Raw genomic sequence first — 22,320 nt, forward strand, 5'->3', positions numbered from 1 at the left:
GCAAAATTTTATGACAATAACTGGACCAGAATGACCATAATTAAAACTAGATAACTTAAAGATTTTAGTTGGTAGTGATAAAGTGGATTACTTGGGATAAATTTTAATATTGCTTCTTAATCTCATTACATCCTGATGCCCAAGTTTTGAGAGATACTGGAGGAGCAGGAAGTGAGCAAGCTGCTGGGGCGGATCGTAGTTCTTTTTTCTGCCAGTTAGTACATTTTTTAAAAAACTGGTAGATGCCTACAAAATAGTAACATGAAGCTTCCTATCACACATGGCTCCTTGGTTGGTTTCACTCTCGAGGCACACTCATTCAACGCTTGTAATTTAATCTGGGGAAGCCTTGCCACTGAAAATTAAAAAGAGGCTTGAAAATTAGACTCACCAGCCACCTGTGCTCGTGTTCCTCTGCAGTAAGGGCAGGACAGCGCTCCAGCTGCAGGTCCCTCTGTGGAGGTTGGTGGTACAAATAAACTATAATCGGTGCCTAGAAGACAATTACCACCAATAACCATCTCTTAGGCAAAAATAAGGTAACATGTACTTGCTTGCATTTTGGTTGTTGCAGTTCTTCTTCCTTCAAGGATGCCCACCCACCAATTATCTAGTGCCTTTGAGCACAGGGTAGTGCGGTGTTTTTCTAAAACTTCAATCAATGTTGGATCAATCAGAACAGAAAATCACATGGTCTCATGAAAGGAAAGGGGAGCGAGGGACGGGTCCAATGCAAAGGGGACCACGATTTTCCTTGTGAATCTCAGAGGAGAGAGGCGAGTGGGGGTGGAACCTAGTGCACAGGAGGTTGCGACTTTCCTCATGGGGCCCAGGGGAACACATTCACTCCTCCTAGCTCCGCAAAGGAGAGTTTTACACCCACCCACTTATCTTTCCTGCCAGTTGCAGGTCTGGTTCAACCTGGTCTAGTCTCAGTTACAGTGCAATCGGAGCCTCTTGATATCAAAAGTGCTGGACGAGCATTTACGCCTGAGCCCGAGACCTGACAAAACCAGTGGTGCTAAAACAGATTGGCAAGAATGGAGTAGCAAATGGAAACTTGAACTGCTCGTCTGTCCTCTTCCCATTAAGGTGGATGAATTAATATCGCCTCCACAGTGCCTTGAGCAATCATTTACTTTGAGATCCACTAATCAGCCATGTGTATGCGACAAGGTTCCCAGGCTTTTTTACCCTGGCAATTTGATGGTGTTCAAGCAGGATGATGTCCGTACATCCAATTCCTGGGTATCTAAACGGATCAGGGGAATAAAAGTGCCTCTGTATCCTGATATTCTAGTGGGAGAGTAAGGCTAAGAATCCAAGTGATCCTCAACAATCTAATCAGAGGAGGGTAGGAAGTAGGAATGCATCTGGCCTCAAGTGAAGCATTATACCATGGTGTAAGAGCTAGGAGATCAGAGAAGCATTACTCAATGGTAATTAACAAAGTTTCATTCTTTGGTCTATAAGAAAATTCATGTCCCTTTTACCTGTGTATGGCCCTTTGGTTTTAACAGGCCTGTGTTTTTGTCCCTCGTGAGAAGGCGATCTCTTGCTTCTCTGACTAACTGAAATACCAGGAGCTAGAGATTGTGCGATGAATGAAGATACATCTGACTCAGTACCTGAAAGAATCATAATTATTGTAATGTCAGTGTAGGCAAAATATTTTCAATGTTTGGCATTTCCTTTTTACTTCTGTCCTCTCTGTTAATCTTATCCTGTCCTAGGTGATGAATGCTCTTTGATTATCTTTTGTGATTTGGGAGTTAATTGCAACAGTTATTTCTGTAGTAGTGCAGCATTCATAAATCTCATGGTGTTCAGTCCATAAGCCTAATGATCTCTCTCCATAGCCTCATACTAGGAGACAGATACAGAGAACTAGGAATAAATGGGCTTGTGGGTAAATGACAGATAATGTGGGCATGATAATTAATGGTAAACATTGGTATTGACACATGGTTGGGGTTCACTGATGGCATCAATCATTCATATAGTACCCTAGGGTAGACTGTTGGAGGTACAGTGCTGATATTATTCTATGGGACACTGGTGTACAAATGCTGAACATAATTGTCAGAAATATCTCTCTCTCTCTGCTTTTTCTTAGTCCTCAGTTATTTTTGGCAATTTAATGACTCCACTGAAGAGAAATTTCAGACAACATATGAAGTGTTTGTACAACAGAATTCCACAGGTTAATTCCAACGTGCAAGAATATGAGAAAGGCAACATTTTAATATGAAGTAATTTGCAAAGAACTAATTGTTAATATTGCAAGGAAAACATGTTCAACAAATGAAACATCAAACAGAATTCACATAACAATTAGGGATGAGCAATAAATGCTGTCCTAGCCAGCGGTGCCCACATCCCGTAAATGAATAATAACAAAAACAGCTTGCTTAATGAATCTAATGTTAAAAAATTCAGTAACCCAAAAGGTTTCTTATTACTTTTTTATTGTTTTGCTCATAGCTATCTACAAGATCTAACCTGTTGTGAAGTTTTGTCTCTTCCTCTACGATCTAATTATTTTAGTTTGTATTTTTTGTTCCTTTGTCTCTCTGTTGTTGTTAAGAGGTAGTGTCTAAAGTCTGCAAAATAGTGTAAAGCTGGGGGACACGCAGTGATACAGCAACAAGCACCTCCTCTAACCAAGTAAGGCTGCAAGGAATTTAGAGTGCCCAGTGTATGGAACAGGAATATTTATCTGAGATTGTGGTTTTCCGCAGTTTATACAGTGCAGCCTGCTGAGGTGAGCAGTGTCATGTCGATAGACTGCATTGACTAGCAATGTTTGTATGAGGTTGCAATAAGTGCTTTTTGTACATACTTAACTGCTGTAGAAGTTTTTTTTAACAGATAACTACATGGGTAACTAGAAAGGTCCTACCTTGGATTATACAGAATTACATAGAATATACAACATAAAAAGAGGCCATTCATTCCAACTGCTTCATGCTAGTATTTATACCTCACCAGCCTCCTTCCATCTTACCTCATCTAACCCTACCAACATATTCCTTCTACTCCTTTCTGCCTCATGTGCTTATCTACTTTCCCTTTAATTGCATCAATGCTTGCCTCAAATACTCCCCATGATAGTGAGTTCCGTATTCTAACCACTCTCTGGGTAAACATTTTCTCCTGAATTTCATGTTGGATTTATTAGTGATTATCTTGTATTAATGGCTCCCAGTTTTGGCCTCCATCACAAGTGGAAACATCTTCTTTAGTCTACCTTATCAAACCCCTTCATAATAAGGTAGAAGCTGAATAACCTTCATAAAATTAGGTCTGATTTTAGAGACGAAGGTAAATGATCCAAAGGGTACCGTAGTTCCTGTGCTGTTAGGACGGGGGACAGGGAGGCATTGTCTGCGGAGGCCAGTGAAAAGGTTTGTGAAATTTTGCTGATTACCTTAGGGGATTAGGGATGACTTCTGTAGAATTTCTCCTTTGGTGGTTTTGAGTCCCTAACAAGGTGGCTTGGACGTGATTAGTGGAAGAATTGAGTTTGGGGGGACTAAACTGCTTTTTTCATTCACTTGTTTTTCTTAGATTGCAGTAGCATTGTGAAGGCTAGGAAACTAGAGAGACAATGCCACAGGGTGATCAAAGGACTGAGACTTTTAAAGCTTCAAAGATCAACATAAACAGCCCTATCTATAAACTTGTACCTCAGAAATAGCTTCCTGTCAAATATGTTGTTATGCCAGTAGAGGTATAACTCACAATGAAATCAGGCTTTATGTTTTGACTAGGCCATAGGTGTACACTTGTGGCACCAAACACTGTCATGGTAAATTGTTGCAATATCTCTCAAAAGGTGATCAGCGGGAAAGTGGTACTTTTATTCGAGGGTTGCTGTAAAGACAATGAATCTTTGAAGGGCAGTTCCAAGTATCTTTGAGATTGTTTTGAGTGGGAGGCCTTGGGATCTCCCCTCACCAAATCGTCAGAACAGAATACAAAGAAATTATTTATTTCCAATTTCTCATAGTCACAGGCCTGGATCAAAGGCAGGTAAATGGATCTGAGATACAGATCAGCCATGGTCAAATTGAATGGCAGAAGAAGGTTGAATTAGTTTTAATACCAGTAAATGAGGACTGCTCTGAATCAGACACACTGGCCTTTGCATCTGATTCTCTGATCTGTCTTAAGTTACCACATGGGGAGCAGAGTAGCACCACATTTACCTTCATACGTATACATTTCCCTCTATTTTCTGAGTGTTTTTCTTTCATATACGAAGAAGAAATACAGAAACAAAGTAGACAATATTGACATATTGTTAAATTGACTATTGCCCACCATTTCTCAATACACACTAGCTGTAGGCAAGTTGAGTGAACTCAAGATTAGCCAAGGGAAGTCTAATGTTCATCGACCTTTTTAAAGTTGGTTCTCACTAATGACAAAGACTTGGTTGGTAGACTGCATATTGTCTTCCTATATTTTTGCCTTCTTCCTGAATCTCTAAAGCAGCTTTCCTTATTTCCTTCCTGCACCAGCCTTTGGCTGTCAAGTGCCCTCAAGGAGTCTCTACAGTTTTCAAAGCTCTCCCAGCCTTCTCTTCACTTTTTACACATCACATAGAGCAGAGAGACAGGAGGTAAACATTCAGCCCATTATATTTGCTTGAAAAGTATTTGGCTGATTTTGCAACAAAAAATAAAGTACTTTCAAATACTTTTGCACACTCTTACTGACAGTTTGAGCATCATTACTAATTTCTCATGCTGGCTGCGATTTTGTTCAAAGAACTCCCCATCTTTTATGACTGACCCGACATTACAGTTCAAACAAAATTGGAATTGAATTTAACTTGATGGGATATTCAGCAAGGAAGGGGGGATGGGATCCGTTGTGTGAGCCAACAAGCAAATGTTAACTAAATGTTATTTGGAAAGTTGAAGATCCTATTTGGTGATTCATTTTCCTAACAATGAAGCACAACACATTATTACAGGGTGTTATGTGAACTTTATTATTATGATAAAATGCAATATTCTGTAGCCTTCAGCATAGTGGGTAAGATGTTGTCTGTTCTGTCAGGGGACCATCTACAAGCATAATCTCTCGTCAATGTCCATCTCCAGAGTGAACAGAAGATTGGCAATGCTTTGCAGGGAACTCCTCAGTGTCATTACTGGTAGTTCAGTGGAGTGTGAATGTTGGTGTGTAATACGATAATTCATTCCAACTGAAAACACCCAGCACTCCAATTATGATTTTGTCCTTTAAAAATTTGATTGTACACAAGGAGAGCATTTTGAATCAGGCATTAAAAACAAAGAAGATCTGGTTATATTATTGGTGTCGTTTGTAGTGGAAGCCATTTATTGGCACAGTTGTACAGTGTATTGGTTTAATTGCCATTGGTACCAATAAGCAGAATAAACTGACTAACACCAATGCAGCTGGTGGCTAAGAAAAAGGCAAGTGGTGTCCTTTTCAGAATGTTTGTGTGTGTGTGTGTGTGTGTGTGTGTGTGGTGTGTGTGTCCATAGGTGAGCAGCTATAAGTTACAGCCTGATTTAAATCAGGTGATTGTCACAAGTGCGTCGACATCAAAAGTATCAATACTCTGTCCTGTGGCGCTTTTGGTGAAAAAAGATGGGTGCAATAATCCCTAATGATATGCTAATTTCCTGGAAGTATTTTTTAAGATCACTGTGCACTTCAATAAGTTCTTCCAATAACTTATTGTTTCTTCTCTGTTCCTCCATGATCTCATGCCGCAGATTAAGATTATTCTTTTTCGAATATGACAAACCTTTTGAACAATGAGATTTTTGGTTCCCTCCCCCCATCGCCTTTTGCTGCCTTGGCACTGAACCAGAGTTTGTTTCTTCATTTCTGAACTTCATGTGTTTCATGCTGTCTTGCTTTCTCTTTTCTGGGACTAACTTCTTTTTAATCTCTTTTTCTGTTTTCTGACTGAGACGTTGAATAGGATGATGATGTGATGAGGACCTTTCTGTGTTAGTAACAAAACATTTGATGTTAAAAGGTGTGTGACATTCTGAACCTTTTAAACTCTTACAATGCTAGTCCCTATTGTGCTAGAATTTACAGAGTTTCTATTTTACAGATCTGGGGTTCTATTCATTAAAACTCATTCACTCAAGATATATATAACCAATCAATGAATGTTCCTGTGTCAATGGTTTCTGGATGGCTAGCAATATTGAAAACAGACTTCCAAGCCATGACCATCAACACAAACAAGGCTAGTCATTCCATTGCAGAGACTAGACACATGCATGTCAACAGTCTCCATATCACCAGTTAATGTTTTCAAGTTAAGGTAAACCTAGGACCATTGTATCCAATGGGCAGAATTTTGCCCTTGGCGTGCGAGACCGGCGGGGGCGGTTGGGAAGCTGACCGCTGCCCATGATTGACAGTGCACCGCGATTTCACGCTGGCGGGCCAATTAAGGCCCGCCCAGTGTGATACACGAGTGGCAGCATATGTGACTCTGTCACATGAGCAGGGACGTGTTCTTAATTAAAAATTAAAGTTTTTATTTCATTTGCATTTGCTTTTGGAAACCTAATCCCGCCCGTGGATGAGGTTTCCAAAATAATGCAAAGGCCTCCTGGCCCTTTCGCCTGCTCGTCAACCGTTAGGTCGAACGGGCAGCGAAAAATTAAGGGCAATTGATAACTTAATGGCCTTAATAGGCCTTATAATTGTCAGCGGGCAGATTGCTGGCTCCAGCGCACACCCGCTGACTGACCTATCACATGACTGCACAGTGACATTGGCACACTTGGCTGACATCAACACGCGCCATTTCACGCTCGATTGGGTCGGGTGCGTGCCCATCTTCCCGCCGAGCTAAAAATTCTGCCCGATATATGCAAGACCCATAGGGCGGAATTTAAGGGTGTTTGGTCGGGGGGGCGGTGGGTATTTAATGGCATGGAGTGGTAGTGGATGGGGACCCCTTCACCTTCCTGCCTCTGACTTGATTAAGTTCAATTCATTCCCATTTAAGGGCCTCATCTCACTGGGATTCACCCAGCTGTGGATGGGGGACTCACCATGCAAAAAGTCTGAAAATGAAACCCTCTTGGAGTTGCTTGCAGTCTTATGGGACTAGGCTGGGGCTGTTTGGGGGTTGGGGGGGGGGGGGGGGGGGGGGGGGGGGGGGGGGGGGGGGGTCCTTTGTTCGAAGGCACTCAGTGCCTGAACAAGGGGTCCGGTATCAAGATGGGGTGGTGGGGGTGGGTGCCTGCTGAGAGCTACCCTCTACTCTTGCTGCCAAATCGCTCCCCGTGCAACCCCCACCTCATGACCCTCCTACTACTGTCACTCACCTGTGATCCCTCAGTGATCCTAGACCTCCATCTGCCTCATTGCTGCCCACTCTCTTTTTTTCATTCTTTACTGAGAGGTGGGCTTCACTGGCTAGGCTAGCATTTATTGCCCACTCCTAGTTGCCCTTGAGAAGGCAGTGGTGAGCTGCCTTCTTGAACCACTGCAGTTCATGTGGTGTAGGTACATCCACAGTGCTGCTAGGAAGGGAGCTCCAGGATTTTGGCCCAGCGATAGTGAAGGAAAAGCGAAATATTTCTGAGTCAGGATGGTGTGTGGCTTGGAGGGAAACTTGCAGATGGTGGTGTTCCCACGCATCTGCTGCACTTGTCCTTCTAGGTGGTGGAGGTTGTGGATTTGGAAGGCGTTGTCGAAGGAGCCTTGGTGAGTTGCTGCAGTGCATCCTGTAGATGGTACGCACTGCTGCTAGTGTGCATCGGTAGTGGAGGGAGAGAATGTTGAAGGTGGTGGATGGAGTGCCAGTCAAGCGGGCTGCTTTGTCCTGGATGGTGAGAAGTTTCTTGAGTGTTGTGGGAGCTGCACTCATCCAGGCAAGTGGAGAATATTCCATCACACTCCTGACTTGTGCCTTGTAAATGGTCGATGGGCTTTGGGGAATTAGGAGGTGAGTTATTCTCCACAGATTTCCCAGCCTCTGAGCTGCCTGTTGTAGCCACAGTGTTTATATGACTAGTCCAGTTCAGTTTCTGGTCAATGGTAACCCTCAGGATGTTGATTTTGGGGGATTCAGTGATGGTGATGACATTGAACATCAAGGGGAGATAGTTGTATTCTCTTTAGTTGCCTGGCTTGAAAGTTACTTAACTCTCTATATCCCTTTGTAGTCTCTGTGTGTCCTCCTCACAGCTTACATTCTCACCTAGCTTTATTCCATTAGCAATCTTAGACATATTACTCTTAGTCTCCTTGTCTAAGTCATGTATATAGATTATAAATATTTCAGGCCCTAATTGGTGTGGTTATTTGTTTTTTCCCATTAGTTGCATATAATTAATTTTAAATGATTTTGAATTAAATGCTGTCTTGTTAGTATTAAACCCTTGAGTAGGAATCATACCCTGGCCTCAGTGGAGAGAGCATCGAATTCAAAACAGTAGACGGTCAGATAACATAGTGAAAGCTTATCAGCTGATCTATACTTGCTTACATTTCTTATCTTCTCCAGTTCCACCTCCTTTTCAGCTCTGAACTGGCAGATATTCCTGTGATTAAATGCAAAAAGATGCAATGTGTTGGAATTTTGCTCTTTCTCTGTACGATGCTGTACACACTCAAGATGCCGGCAGTGTTTCTCCCTAAACAAAAACATTTTCCCTCTTCTATTTCCAGATGATTCAGGAGCAATGTCTTTTAAAGAAATCTTTTTTCTCATCAATTATTCCTCCTTGCCCTTTTGTTCTTCAGGCATTGAGGTCTCACTGCAATGCAATTCCATGGCTGATGGTTGTTATCAAGTACTTTCTCCAAGAGGTTATTGTTTAGGTGTAGAGGTGTTGGCAGTTTATTCGACTATGAGAAGTGTCAAAGCCGATCCAGATCAGGAGTAGGAACTCCGGCTTCCCTAACACAGAATGGTAGAGACTAATTCTGGTGTCCAGCAACCTGCACCTAGGTTGAGATCAGCCAAGTCTGAGACGAGGGATTAAACAGGAAAACTTTCTGGTCTGTAGGTTCAGGTTCTTCCCAAAGAAACATTCTGATCCAATTAGGAAGCTCAAACGTTCTCGTTAAAATATGTTTGAAAGTTCTGAAGTTTGGCTGGTTTTCGACTCATAATTGTCCGGCCTCATCTGTTCTTTTTGAGGACTAACTTCAACTTCATTGCTACAGGCTTCAGCAGCTTTCCAGTAACTTTCCCAAACTCAATAATAGCAATGGTGTGGCATAGTTTTAAAAACTCCTGTCGTAAATTGAGTCAAGATGAGATTTGATTGAATCTGTTCCTCTGCAAGGTCACTTACCATTTGTAGAATAAAGCAATTCAACAAAGTCAAACCTGGCTTTGTCTTGGTATAGTGATTCAGTTTACCTTTGGAAAGATTGGAAAAGGGGTGTGTGTGAAAGACACTCCTGAATGTGAAATACACAACTACTTTCAAGGTGACCAGCACTGCTGGCCCTGGGACAATGATGGGCTGAAGTTTTACCAAACCGATCTGCTTACAATGGCAGGGATGCCGGGATGGGACCGTGAACCTGTTTGTCAGAGAAGTGGACTTTGCCATGGCTGTTTAAGTCAGCCATAGTATCAGCACCCTGCATCCAGCTTCCCTGATCAATCACAGAGTGTGGGTGTGATAACGATCCATAATGGAAGGATTGCAATGAAACTGATCCCAGCAGGGGTCAGAATGGTCGCGTACTCAGTCAATTCCAGAGACTTCAGAAAACATATGAATGGACTAAATCAATGAAAAACTCAATTGATTACTGGGAAATAACTATCAGTATATTTTATGTACTGAAATAAAAAAAAAAGCCATCCTGTACAACTTGGGAAGGCTGTCCCAAGGAGATCCTGCTACAGATTGTGAGGACCCACAAGGAAATGCTGTTCCCCAAGGATAGGAGGAAGAAACCAGCCTCATAAACCAAAAAGGCGTGGCTGGAAGTAGTCGAGGAAGTCAGCAGCAGAAGTCTGGTTCCTTGAACCTGGGTTCAGTGCTTCTAGAGATTCAATGAGGTCAGGAAAGGGGAGTGACGTTCCGCTGTCAGGTTTCAAGCCACAAACTCGGACTTCCCCAGCATTCTACTCACAGCGCTCCTCAGGGCACCTCCCCTTGCAGCTCCAATTCATTCCATTCTCTCCAGGCACCTTCTCACATCCCTATCTGAGCTGCCAACACTCTCACACACCCTCAGCTTACCATCTCACACACATCCCTCATAATCACCCTCCACAAATAGTATCCTTACATTCCACTTCTCACACTCATAACTCTCCGCTATCTCTCCTTGCAGGAGAGGAGAGTGCACAACTCCAGAAAGAAGCAGAGAATCGGAATGGTCCACAAGTCATCGCCATTCTGACTGCTGAGGCGGAGCAGGGTGGCAGAGTTGATGGGCATTGGAGATGGGGAGATGGGAGTTTCACACATACATGGTGACAGAGTTAAGAATCACACTGCCACTTGGCACAAAACAATCACTCACATTGATTTGCTGTCACCACTAACCGAAAGATGTATAGTGGTGACTTTTGACCTTTCCCCATGTCAGTCCTAATTCATGTCTTACATGTCCCAGAGATGCTTCAAGTGTGATACAGGAGTTAGAGTGTGAGAACGCTGAACAGTCCTCAGACGATCTTTGTGCACACTGAGGAAGCAGGCATACACAACTCATCCGCATCCCCTACCAGCTCAGGCCTATCTACCTTGGTGGGGACTGTGAAAGTGTTTGCTAGGTTGTCACACAGTGAGGCACACATCACAGTGAGCAGGAGCAAGTGTTGGAACCAGGGACAGCAATGGAGAGTCTTTGTACAGAATGTGCACCACAGGCACCTCAGCTGTTAATGCAGGGGAACAAGCAGCCCGTCTCTAGCTCTGCTGAAGAGACAGGTTAGCACCACATTGAAATACTAGGATAAAAAAAACCTTTTGGTTGCAAAAGGGAATTCACTTGGCTGATTATGAAAACGTTGGTGTGTTTATGTATTGCAAAATGTAAATGAATCATACACTTCATTTCAAGTCTCCATCATCCTGGCATCTCCATTGTTTCCTCCAGCCTTCCAAATTGACATTAACCTTCAGGAGAATGGTGTGGCCAGAATGGAAGATGAGCAAAGGGTGTGAATGATTTTGGGTATGATTTGTGTTCAAGGGGTTGGAGGCAGTGGGTTAAACATCATTTTGCCACACATCCAGGTTATCTGAATTGCGACTGGGATGAGCCCATTGCGACTTTTCTGGCAGCCAGATGAGGGGCTGCAGACACTCTGGACTTCCGGCTCCTCCTCATCCTGCCTCTCTTCCTCCTCAGGGAATGCGGAGTGGTCTTCACCTTCTTCCAGCTCCAGTTCTCTCTGCTAGGCAATATTGTGCACAGCGCAGCAGACCACTATTATTCTGGATACACTTGCTGGGGCCTACTGAAGGGCAGCCCCAGATCGATACAGACATCTGAATCACATCTTCAGCAAGCCAATGTCTTGCTCTAATGACTGTCCTTTTGCTCGTGTGGCTCCTATTGTACCTCATCAGTGGTAGGGCTCCTCACAAATGTCATCACTAGGATCTCAGAGAGTAGCCCTATTCTCCAAGGAGCCATGCATGCATCCGCTCTGCCTGGAGGTACAAAGGCCTGTGAAACCTGTGACTGTTACAGAACGAAGACATCATGGCAGCTCCTATGATATGTTGCACAGGCATAAATGAAAACCTTCAATACCTTGATTGCCACGTGTACATTCTGCGACTCCCTGCACTTGTGGAAATTCAGCCACTGGAGCAGAATTGAGAGCTAGCTGTGTCTGACTGGCCTCATCAGTAGCAAAGTAGACATTAGTTGACAGTCCTAACAAAAATGGCAGTCACCGGGAAGATAGACTTGTGGATGGAAGATTGTGAAATCTGCAGATCTCGCCAGCAGATCCCTGGAAGAAGTTGGAAGTGAAGAAACCCAGGTCTGTGTTGACCTTGGCAGCCACTGGCAATACGTGCCCACCTGGCCCTCTTGGAAAGAGATCCTGTTTCAGGGGGCTGCAGATGTCAGCAATGGCCGGCCATGAAAGCTTGAGCTCGCCTGATGCACCATTGCTCCATTGTCATGTTGAAGGATATGATCCTGTGCCTGTAGACCCTGCGCTGGGGGATATCACCTCCTTCGAGCTGGAGCTCTGTGCCTAGCCCCTCTACCTTGTGAAGTGGCATGTGGCTGAGGAGAAGGCAGCTGCTGTTGATTTTGTTGTTGCTCCTGCTGCTCCTACTGCTGTTGGTGTTAGTGTTGCTACTCCTCTTGGTCTATAGTTTAGCTGTATAAGCTGCTCCCATGCTGCATTACAGGCTGACAGCATGGAAATGCAGATCAATGTTAACAAAGTACAAGAGAGGTGCTATGACTTCTGTAAAATTGGAAATCACCTGCAAAGCACTGAAGGCACACACTTAGAACAAATTCTGTGAGCACAAGCCTATCACTTAGGCAAGGAAGCAACTGCACAGTTTCACTCTTTCAAGTTTTAATAGCCTGTCAGTTTCACAGAGCAATGAATCCCCACTGTGCTCTCGCTTTGGTGACCCTTGTGAGTTCACACAGCTCAGGAAACAGTTAACTGCTCAGGGCTGTTAAAGCCAGAATGTCGAGTTAAAGTCTCAATTAATTGTCTCTTAGCATGTTTAGAGACCTGACATCTTCAAAGGGGTTTCTCACATGCCTCCCAACATGTCCTGGATCATGTTGGGTTTCTGACATGTCAGCATATTTTTGGGATTTAACCCGCGCCGGAACCCTCTCCACAACCCCACCAGCTAAAATGCCGCCCAATATCTAAGACTTTTGCAACAAGTTAAGCTGCCCAAAGATCCACTAGTAGAGAACAGCCCTTCTGAGTTCTGCATCAGAACTGTGATAAGAACTGCATTAACCAAAATGTACATCACAATGTTCCTGATCCTTCCAGAAACTGACATTGTTGGGCTATAAAGGGAAAATGAAAACCAGTCAGGTTTCCTTTTGTTGAACACTCTCCAATAATGCAATTGGGAAGCATACATGTATCAATGAAGTAAGGAAAGTGTTGGATGTACCTCAGATACCCCTGCTCCTCACAGAATCATCCCAATCATGGAGCTTTTAATTGTTAATGTAACTCATTCTTGTTCTGTAGACATGCATTCAAAGATACAGAAAATACACTCTCGGTCTCAGTAAGGGAAATTAAAAAAACACAAATTGTCTATAAAGCTGTCATAAAACACCAGAAATACTTTGGGCTTACTGTGACTGCAGCAAAACTTTTGGCATGAATTCATGCTCTGTCAGAATGGATGTAAATACAGAACTGCACATTCTCTGGTCTGCATGGAAGGGGCTATGTGAATGAACACCTGAGAGTTTTGGAAGATGTCTCACTGAATTAGTATAAAAGATTTGAGTAAATTTGATTTTGCAGTAAAAGTGGGCATAAGTCAGTTGCTGATGAGTTTCCTCACCATCTTGTGCTGAAAATCAGCATACTAACAATGATGCTGAATTCACTGCTAATATACTTTAATCCCGGTCTCCAGGATAGCAATTTAGGTTTACACCAGCCTAATATTTATATTTCCTGTGTATGGGGCACACACACTCACTCCTGCAGACAGCAGAACTCCATGTCCAATTGTTTAAGCAGTGCTCAGTCCCCAACAAGGTGAGCACAGTTTCACCACAGTAGATGTTTCCCTCTACAGAATGTGAGATTCTTCCCAAAAGGAGTAGCACTCTGCCCTGTGTTTGACTACAATCATTTTGTTCTTCTACCACATCAGGAGTGACACAGCCTGTTACATCTAATGATTGATGAGTCTTTATAACCTGAATGACCACCAAATCTAACATAATCAAACTCGTTGAGAGCCAGAATATAAAACAGACAAAAATGCAGTGATCCACAAGAAATTTAAATGCAAGTATGATAATGAGGTGGAAAAAGCGTATTAATGTTTAATGTGTTGCATTTGACAGCTATGATACTGGCAAATGGTTAGTGCCATCTGCCCAATATAGGTGGGTGACTTGCAATGAATGTGGGTGGTGTAAGTGATGAGAGTTGTAACACCAAAACTTTGCATCTGGCTAATGAGGAATCAAAGGATCTTACCAAGATGAAGTAGACATTTGATTTATCTTGTAAAAATTCTTTGTGCTCACTTACTTATTTCTAGTTCCGATTTGTATTGTGGGACCAAATTTGAGCCACTGCGACTTGCTAAAGATTTGTTCCAAACCTGGCCCTCCATCTTTTCCAGATACTCCTGTGCGTGTTTCCTTCAAAAAAATCAGAATGATAGCTGAAGGTAATTTACTTTGTAGTTGAGATGCAACATGTCCATTATTCAAGTTATGCAACAGTCCGCAGCATAAAAATGTGGTCTGGAGAAAGTGGACAGGAAACTTGAATCCAAAGCGACTGCAGAGTCTTTTGAGGTGTGTCCATTCGAAAGCAGCATTGCCAATAATAATAAAAGTAAGTGGTTTCTATCCCTAATGAATAGGCCCAGCTATAAATACAAACCACTGACTTCTAACTGCTAACTCTAAACTGTACAATGTCAATGCAGGGTCAGCTACAACAATCATTGCAATTTCATCAGTCATGCAGGAAGGCTGCATTGTCAATAAGAACTTGGAGTCTTTTGATTCAGTTAGTTCAGTTCACATTTAAACACATCCCATTGTTACAATCTATTTTAGAATTGAGCTGAAATTCATTATTGTTTAGACTTTGGCAAGAGGCTGAGAGTGGGAGCTCTATTAATAGGGGCAAAGAGTACAAAAGCAAGCAAATTATGTATAAAACACTGGTTTGGCCTTAACTGTAGTATTGCGTCCAGTTCTGGGCACTTTAGGAAGAAGATATTAGAGAGAAAACAGAAAAGATTCACAAGAACAGTTCCAGAGATGAGGAACTTCGGTTACATAGATAGATCAAAGAAGTTGGAACTGTTTTCCTTGAAGAGAAGTTTGAGAGGAGATCTGATAGACGTATTCAAAATCATGAGGGGTCTGGACAGATTAGACAGAGAGAAACTGTTCCTATTGGTATAAGGATTGAGAACCAAATGGCACAGATTTAAGGTAATTGGCAAAAGAAGCAATGGCAGCAAGAGGAAAAACTTTTTCACACAGTGAGTGGTTACGATCTGGAATGCACTGCCTGAGAGTGAGGTGGAGGCAGGTTCAATCGAAACATTAAGAGGGAATTGGATTATTATTATCCAAAAAGGAAGAATGTGCAGGGTAACAGAAGGGAGGAGAATGGTGTGAGGTGAATTGCTCCTTCAGAGAGCCAGCAAAGATATCGATGGGCTAAATGACCTCCTTCTGTGCTGTAACCATTCTGTGATTCTATGAAAAGGCAATAATAATTTAAGTTTACTTTGCAAAAATCTCCAAAAATCAGGCAAAAACTCATACTTAAATAGCAGATTTAGCGTGTCCTCAACAAAAGCAATAACAAAAAATTCAAATAAGTGATTGTTCAGAATTTTCCATTAAGCTACAAAAGTACCTCAAAATCTCCACGAGGACTTGTTAAAACCAACATTGTGTAGTGGACTCAGTCACATAACTTGCTTCTTACCGTGATAATACTGAGAAAACTAAAGGCAAGAAAAAGGTTGGGAGCAAGTCTTCAAGACTAGCAAACATGTTTAAATAAAGATGACTCAATTTGACTGGAGAAATGCAGTAAAGATAGGAAAAAAATTTTGCATTTATATGGCATCTTGCGCAACCTCAAGACATTCCAAAGTGCTTCGTAACCAATGAAGTATTTTGAAGTGTAATGTCACAGTCAATTTACGCACAGTGCTGTTCCACATACAGCAATGAAATCATCTGTTTTTGGTGGTTTTGGTTCTGAAATTGTGCCCAGGATAGTGGGAGAAATATACTGGAAATATATTGAAATAGTGCCAAGGATTCTTTGATGTTCATTTCAGAGGGCAGATAGGTCCTCGGTTTAACATCTCATAGCAATTTTTTTCTCAATTTCTACCACTCCATCAAAATGAGTGTAATGGGAATCAACGACAAACAAAACATCTGTGTTTTGTAGCACTATTAGTAACTCCAGAGTGTGTAACTTGCTGACCTTCTTGGTGAATGCTGGTGAACAAGATGGCTTTGAGGTTTGGGCATCACTGGTGACGGATTCTCTTCAGAATTGCCTTGGGGCTTATGCAATGACTCCTCCAAACGCTGTTTAAGTTGGGAAACCTCCATTTGCAAAGCCTGGATCACCTCACTGCAAACACAGTATCAACACAAATGGTTAGAGGCACAAGGAAAATATCAAGTTGACTTGGACCAGGTCAATTCATTCACAAAGTCATTGTAATTCAGAAACTAATGTGGGGAGATTGATATGTTTTAGTTAATTGGTTGGTCCAGCAGGGTACTCAGGCATCAGTTAGTTAAATGGCAAATTCAATCCAAATGCCAAACTGAATGTTAGTCATTTTAGGCCAGAGTTTATGCTTGGGAAGGCAAACCTGCTTCTGGTGCCACTTCGAATCATTAATGAATTCCTGATGGGATTCTTTTTAGTTCCACAGAAGTGCTACTTATATATATCAAAATACAATGAGATTCTTATCAATACTCACTCTCTGGATGAGTGAATGCTCAAAGGACTGGAACTGTAATGGACTTTAGGATGGAAAGTTAAAGGTGATGAGGTTAGAGATGAGTGACGATACCTCTGCTTGGCATAGGCACGGAGGCTGTTTTGAACATCAGGCTCTGACTCAGTGCGACCTTAAATAAAGTAAGGACAGATCTTCTCAGGTTCATTTCATTTCCCAAAAGGCACAACTTTAGAATACACTAAAAATGACCATAGTAATATTGACTATATTTATTTGAGAAAAATGTAATTTCAATTTCTTTCTATTCTAACATCCAATGCACTTTAACACAAACATCAATGCAAGATCTCTTTGTGCACCAGATTGTATCATTTTCGTTTCCTTGGTCATCCATCTTTAGGGTCTCAGGGCAAGATCATAAAGTTATATGAAGTTTATGGCAATTCGCCATTGTGTACACACCGCCGAATGCAACTGGGGTGAGACCATCTTAACTTTATTTCACTTAGCGCACTTATGGGGGAGACAGAAAGATAGAGACTGAGATATGGTCCTGATGTGAAAACAAGAGATTTTCTTGAATTTGGGTTGGATTTGGATGCAGGTTTCAGTGTTGAAAAGCCAATAGCCCATGGTGTCACCCCAGTAATAAAAATATATATCTATTAAGAGATATTTGAGATTTTTGGGACACTTAGAAGTCATTCTTGATTTCTCATGGCTGGCCAGCACAGTCGCTTACTTCTGCTTCATTTTATTGAGCTTTGGATGGTTTTATTTCTGTTAAGAAAATTGAATGGGTGGAGTACAAGGCAAACATAGGTTCCCTACAGTGCACTGGATGCTTCAGTTCCAAACCCAATCATTTTATTCTGCCTCCTTACAACTCTTCCATTCCCTAAATTGTACAGTAATTCCGCAAAACAGAGCAGACATACAATTTATAACCCAGACTTCTGATGCTCTTGGAGCAGGTATCAAAAGGCCTATAAAAGCAGAATAGGTCTACTGGCTCTTTTGTTTCTTCCTCTGGGGAAGAATCTCACCTTTGCTTGGTAGTATCCAGAAGGCCTGCATGAATTAGAGGTCGGACTGAGTGTCAAAACAAGGGTCAAAAGCTGCATCCCTCCGCTTGGTGGAGCCCACTAGCCCACTGACCAGCTGTACCACATCAACACACTTTGATACAAATTCTAAAAAATGTTCTACTTACTGACAAAGGTCTCCTGTTCAGACTCACTCATTACGCTGCCTGTCCAGTGCTGAGGTGAGCTAATGCGGGAAGGATCTACTTGCGCAACACTGTCCCGCCTCATTATGTTGTTCTGTCTTACTGTCGTAGGGTGCTCATGTTCAGCGATGCCTCTCTGATGAGTCTCCAGAGACCGCAAGGCTCGTTTAGCACGTATATCATCCCGACAAGGAGATTTTAGTAAAGTCTCCCTTTGGCTTTGAAGTCTGTGATCGGTAGAAAGTAAAGATTGAAAGTTAACCACTTTGCAGAGGTTCTGTTGTCCTCTCAGCTTATTTGAGTGAATTTGGGGAATTACAAGATACAAGGTCAGTGACTTCTCATTATTCTTAGTGAGAAAGATCCAGTGCTACAGGGAAAGTTATCAGAATCACCACACTGACACTAGTGAACAAGAGTTACAAGCTGCTATTGCCAAACTAACAGCACCAAGTACTTCCAATTTTTTTTTTACTTATTTCATGTGATGTTGGCATCCACGGTTGCTCTGTGGAATACCTCCCCTCTAACCAGCCTGTATCACACTGTATAATTGGATGATACAAAGGACAGCAGAGCATATGTAATGTACACATTTTAAGGAATATACTAGAAGAAACCAGCAACCAGTCAAGTAGATGGAACGGAAGTAGATGTCAAAATGATGCTCTTTTGACAAATTGTGGTTTTATCAGCTTTGTTGTGACTGTGTGCTCCAAGTACTTTGAGAATTAATTAATGGAATATGAGCTTCATCCAAACTCAACCAGATATAAAAATCTCTGGTAAAAACAAAAAACTGCGAATGCTGGAAATCCAAAACAAAAACAGAATTACCTGGAAAAACTCAGCAGGTCTGGCAGCATCAGTGGAGAAGAAAAGAGTTGACGTTTCAAGTCCTCATGACCCTTCAACAGAACTGATTGAATAATAGAAGAGGAGTGAAATATAAGCTGGTTTATGGTGGGGGGGAAGGGGGGGGAGAAGTTGGTGGGGGGGTGGGGGGGGGGTTGTGGGGGTGGTGTGGGGGTGGTGTGGTTGTAGGGACAAGCAAGCAGTGATAGGAGCAGATAATCAAAAGATGTCACAGACAAAGGAACAAAGAAGTGTTGAAGGTGGTGATATTATGTAAATGAATGTGCTAATTAAGAATGGATGGCAGGGCACTCAAGGTACAGCTCTAGTGGGGGTGGGGTGGAAAAGACTAGCGGCATTCCGTAGGGATCGTTCCCTCCAAGACACCCTGGTCCACTCCTCCATCACCCCCTACTCCTCAACCCCCACCTATGGCACCTCCCCATGCCCACGCAAAAGATGCAACACCTGCCCCTTCACTTCCTCTCTCCTCACCGTCCAAGGGCCCAAACACTCCTTTCAAGTGAAGCAGCATTTCACTTGTATTTCCCCCAACTTAGTCTACTGCATTCGTTGCTCCCATTGCGGTCTCCTCTACATTGGAGAAACCCCCCCCACTTTTTGTTTCCAATAATTTATATAGATTTTTCTTTTCCCACCTACTTCCATTATTTTTAAATCTTGTATGCCCTGCTAGTCTTTCCACCCCACCCCCACTAGAGCTGTACCTTGAGTGCCCTGCCATCCATTCTTAATTAGCACATTTCTTCTCCGCCGATGCTGCCAGACCTGCTGAGTTTTTCCAGGTAATTCTGTTTTTGTTATAAAAATCTCTGGGCTGGATTTATAGCCCTCTGGCCATTAGTTGACCTCTCTGAGGAAAATCACATTGAGTGACTGTTTTCCACATGGTGACCCACGTTTGAACCTGACAGAGGTTCAGAAGCCCCCAAGGAAAGTCCCGCCCCCGTCGTTCTCTTTCCCTCTCCCCACAGCTGCCGCTTGACCAGCTGAGTATTTCCGGCACTTTCTGTTTATATTTCAGATTTTCCAGCACCCACCGTACTTCATCCTTTGCATAAGCCGCAAAGTTTATCAGCTTTTTTCAGATAATCTGTTAAGAGATGTTGCACACAAGCTGAATATTGGCACTTGGCAGAAAACACTGTGCTTTGAGTGGTTTTATTTCTGTTATGAAAATTGAGTGGGCGGATTAGATGTCACACAGAGGTTCCCTTCTGTGCAGTGGGTGCTTCCATTCAGGGATCCAAATCCTCCACCTACTTCAAGTCGTCATTTTTTTTCAGGAGTTCAAGCTGGGCCTGGCTTTCATAACTTAAGTCTGTAAAGCTGAGAGCCAAGCTGCATTTGCTTTCTCAGCACTGAATCCAGTCGCAAAACATTTGATTGTCCATAGCCTCAGCCCTGGGTCTCAGCTGGTTGCCTTTGCCTCGGTTAGAGAGCGAGCTCGTTGCCAGAACTTTGTGGCCTGTTTGTCCTTCAGAGCTCTTTCTATTGGCTAGTTCAAATTTTGCTCATCAGTTCATGAGTTTGAAAACAAGGATGAGAATTTTAAAATAGATGCATTGCTTAACCAGGAGCCAGTATAGGTCAGCAAGCACAGGGGTGATGAGAGAATGGGGGTCACGGCAGAGACAGCTTAGGGGACCTTAAGTTATTTTTATTCTTTCATGGGATTGGGTTTCAATGGAAAGGCCAGCATTTATTGCCCATTGCCAATTGCCCCTGAGAAGGTGGTGGTGAGCCGCCTTCTTGAACCGCTGCAGTCCATGTGGTGTAGGTACACCCACTGTGCTGTTAGGAAGGGAGTTCCAAGTTTTTGACCCCGTAGCAGTGAAGAAACAGCAATATATTTCCAAGTCAGGATGTTTATTGGTTTAGAGGGGAACTTGCATTTGATGGTGTTCGCATAGGTCTGCTGCCCTTATCCTTCTAGGTGGTAGAGGTCGCGAGTTAGGAAGGTGCTGTTGAAGGGGCTTGGCGAGTCACTGTAATGCATCTAGTACACAATGCTGCCGACTAAGCAGGCTGCTTTGTCCTGGATGACGCTGAACTTCTTGAGTACTGATGGAGCTGCACTCATCCAGGCAAGTGGGGAGTATTCCATCACACTCCCGACTTGTGCCTTGTAAATGGTGAACAGACTTAGTGGAGCCAGGAGATGAGTTACTCGGCACAGAATTCCCAGGCTCTTGTAGCCACCATATTTATATGGCTGTCCAGTTCAGTCAATGGTAACTCCCAAGATGTTGATAGTGGGGGATTCAGCAATGGTAATGCCATTGAAAGTCAAAGGGAGATGGTTAGATTTGTGGTGGCCTAGGCAAATAGGGAACCCATTTAGTACTAAAAGGGTTAATGGAGAAATTGAATTAAATGCTTAGGCCTAAGAGAAAAATACTGCACCTTGAAGAACAATATCATCTTAGCTGACCATTGTTGTAGGATGAGACCTGAGACATACCATAAACAAAAACAGAATTACTGGAAAAACTCAGTAGGTCTGGCAGCATCGGCAGAGAAGAAAAGAGTTGACGTTTCGAGTCCTCATGACCCTTCAACAGAACTAGTTCTGTCGAAGGGTCATGAGAACTCAAAACGTCAACTCTTTTCTTCTCTGCCGATGCTGCCAGACCTACTGAGTTTTTCCAGGTAATTCTGTTTTTGTTTTGGATTTCCAGCATCCACAGTTTTTTGTTTTTGTTTTTATCTCTGAGACATACCATGTTGTTCTTTCTCAGGCCGAATGTAATCAAAGCTGTGATAAGCATTTGAGTAACCATAATGCCTGTTGTGGTGGGAATGGAAATTTTCTAAAAAATGGATTGGTCAGTTAACTTATGCAAATAAGCGGATTCAGATGTGCAAAGTTTACTGATTGGTTGTAAAATGCTTTTAAGCAAGTGTTTGTGTATTCAGCTTTGAGACAGTACAATAGCTCTCGTTGTATTTTTCTCCCTTGTGCACAAGTAATAAATTGGGTTTCTATGTATTAATGATGCCTTGGTGTGATTAATCTCCGACAGTTTCTTGGAGGTTCCACCGAGATGACTAACCCCTAGGGCTGAGTCACGGAGCGCCACTGTTAGGACCTCGCGGTTCAAGGGCTCCTCAGTCTGCGGCAGCCCCATTTGGGCTTCTGGGGTTCGTTGACCTACGATCTGCCTTCGCCTGCCTGTGGCTGACTCTCAGGGTAAGTCATCTATTTAAGTATTTAGGAGATTAATCTGGCCAGTAAGCTCAGGGTGGGGTTGGAGCCCCTGGAGCTTAGATTTAGTGTGTGCTCAGGGTGGGGTTGGAGCCCCTGGAGCCTAGATTTAGTGTACTCGTGGTTCGAGTCCCTGGAGTTGGAACAGTGTGTGTGTGTGCTCAGGGTCGGTAGCCCTTTGGAGTTGGAACGCTGAGTGTGTGTTTGATTGCGGCTCTGGGTTTGGGACCCCTGGAGTGTGTGAGCGGACTGATTGGTGAAGGTTCCTTGTAGTAGTAGACTGGGGGTCGGGGACCCGCCAAAGACTGGCCTTTTTTTTGTGTATATTATTAAATAAAAATGGG

At 42.9% G+C, this 22,320-nt stretch overlaps 1 protein-coding gene across 2 annotated transcripts in view; it reads right to left on the reverse strand.

Annotated features, from left to right (window-relative positions):
• Positions 1-22,320, reverse strand: part of akna (AT-hook transcription factor) — a 209,241-nt gene that overhangs the window by 13,005 nt on the left and 173,916 nt on the right. For both annotated transcript variants that reach the window (XM_041193982.1, XM_041193983.1), the window contains exons 15-20: positions 17,875-18,119; positions 16,680-16,830; positions 16,166-16,318; positions 14,225-14,337; positions 1,494-1,628; positions 392-493 (exon numbers count right to left, since the gene is read on the reverse strand). In XM_041193982.1, the coding sequence (XP_041049916.1) occupies positions 392-493; positions 1,494-1,628; positions 14,225-14,337; positions 16,166-16,318; positions 16,680-16,830; positions 17,875-18,119 (899 nt within the window). The remainder of the gene's footprint in view (positions 1-391; positions 494-1,493; positions 1,629-14,224; positions 14,338-16,165; positions 16,319-16,679; positions 16,831-17,874; positions 18,120-22,320) is intronic.

This window comes from Carcharodon carcharias, chromosome 8, assembly GCF_017639515.1.
Source record: "Carcharodon carcharias isolate sCarCar2 chromosome 8, sCarCar2.pri, whole genome shotgun sequence".
Taxonomy (NCBI): Eukaryota; Metazoa; Chordata; class Chondrichthyes; order Lamniformes; family Lamnidae; genus Carcharodon; species Carcharodon carcharias.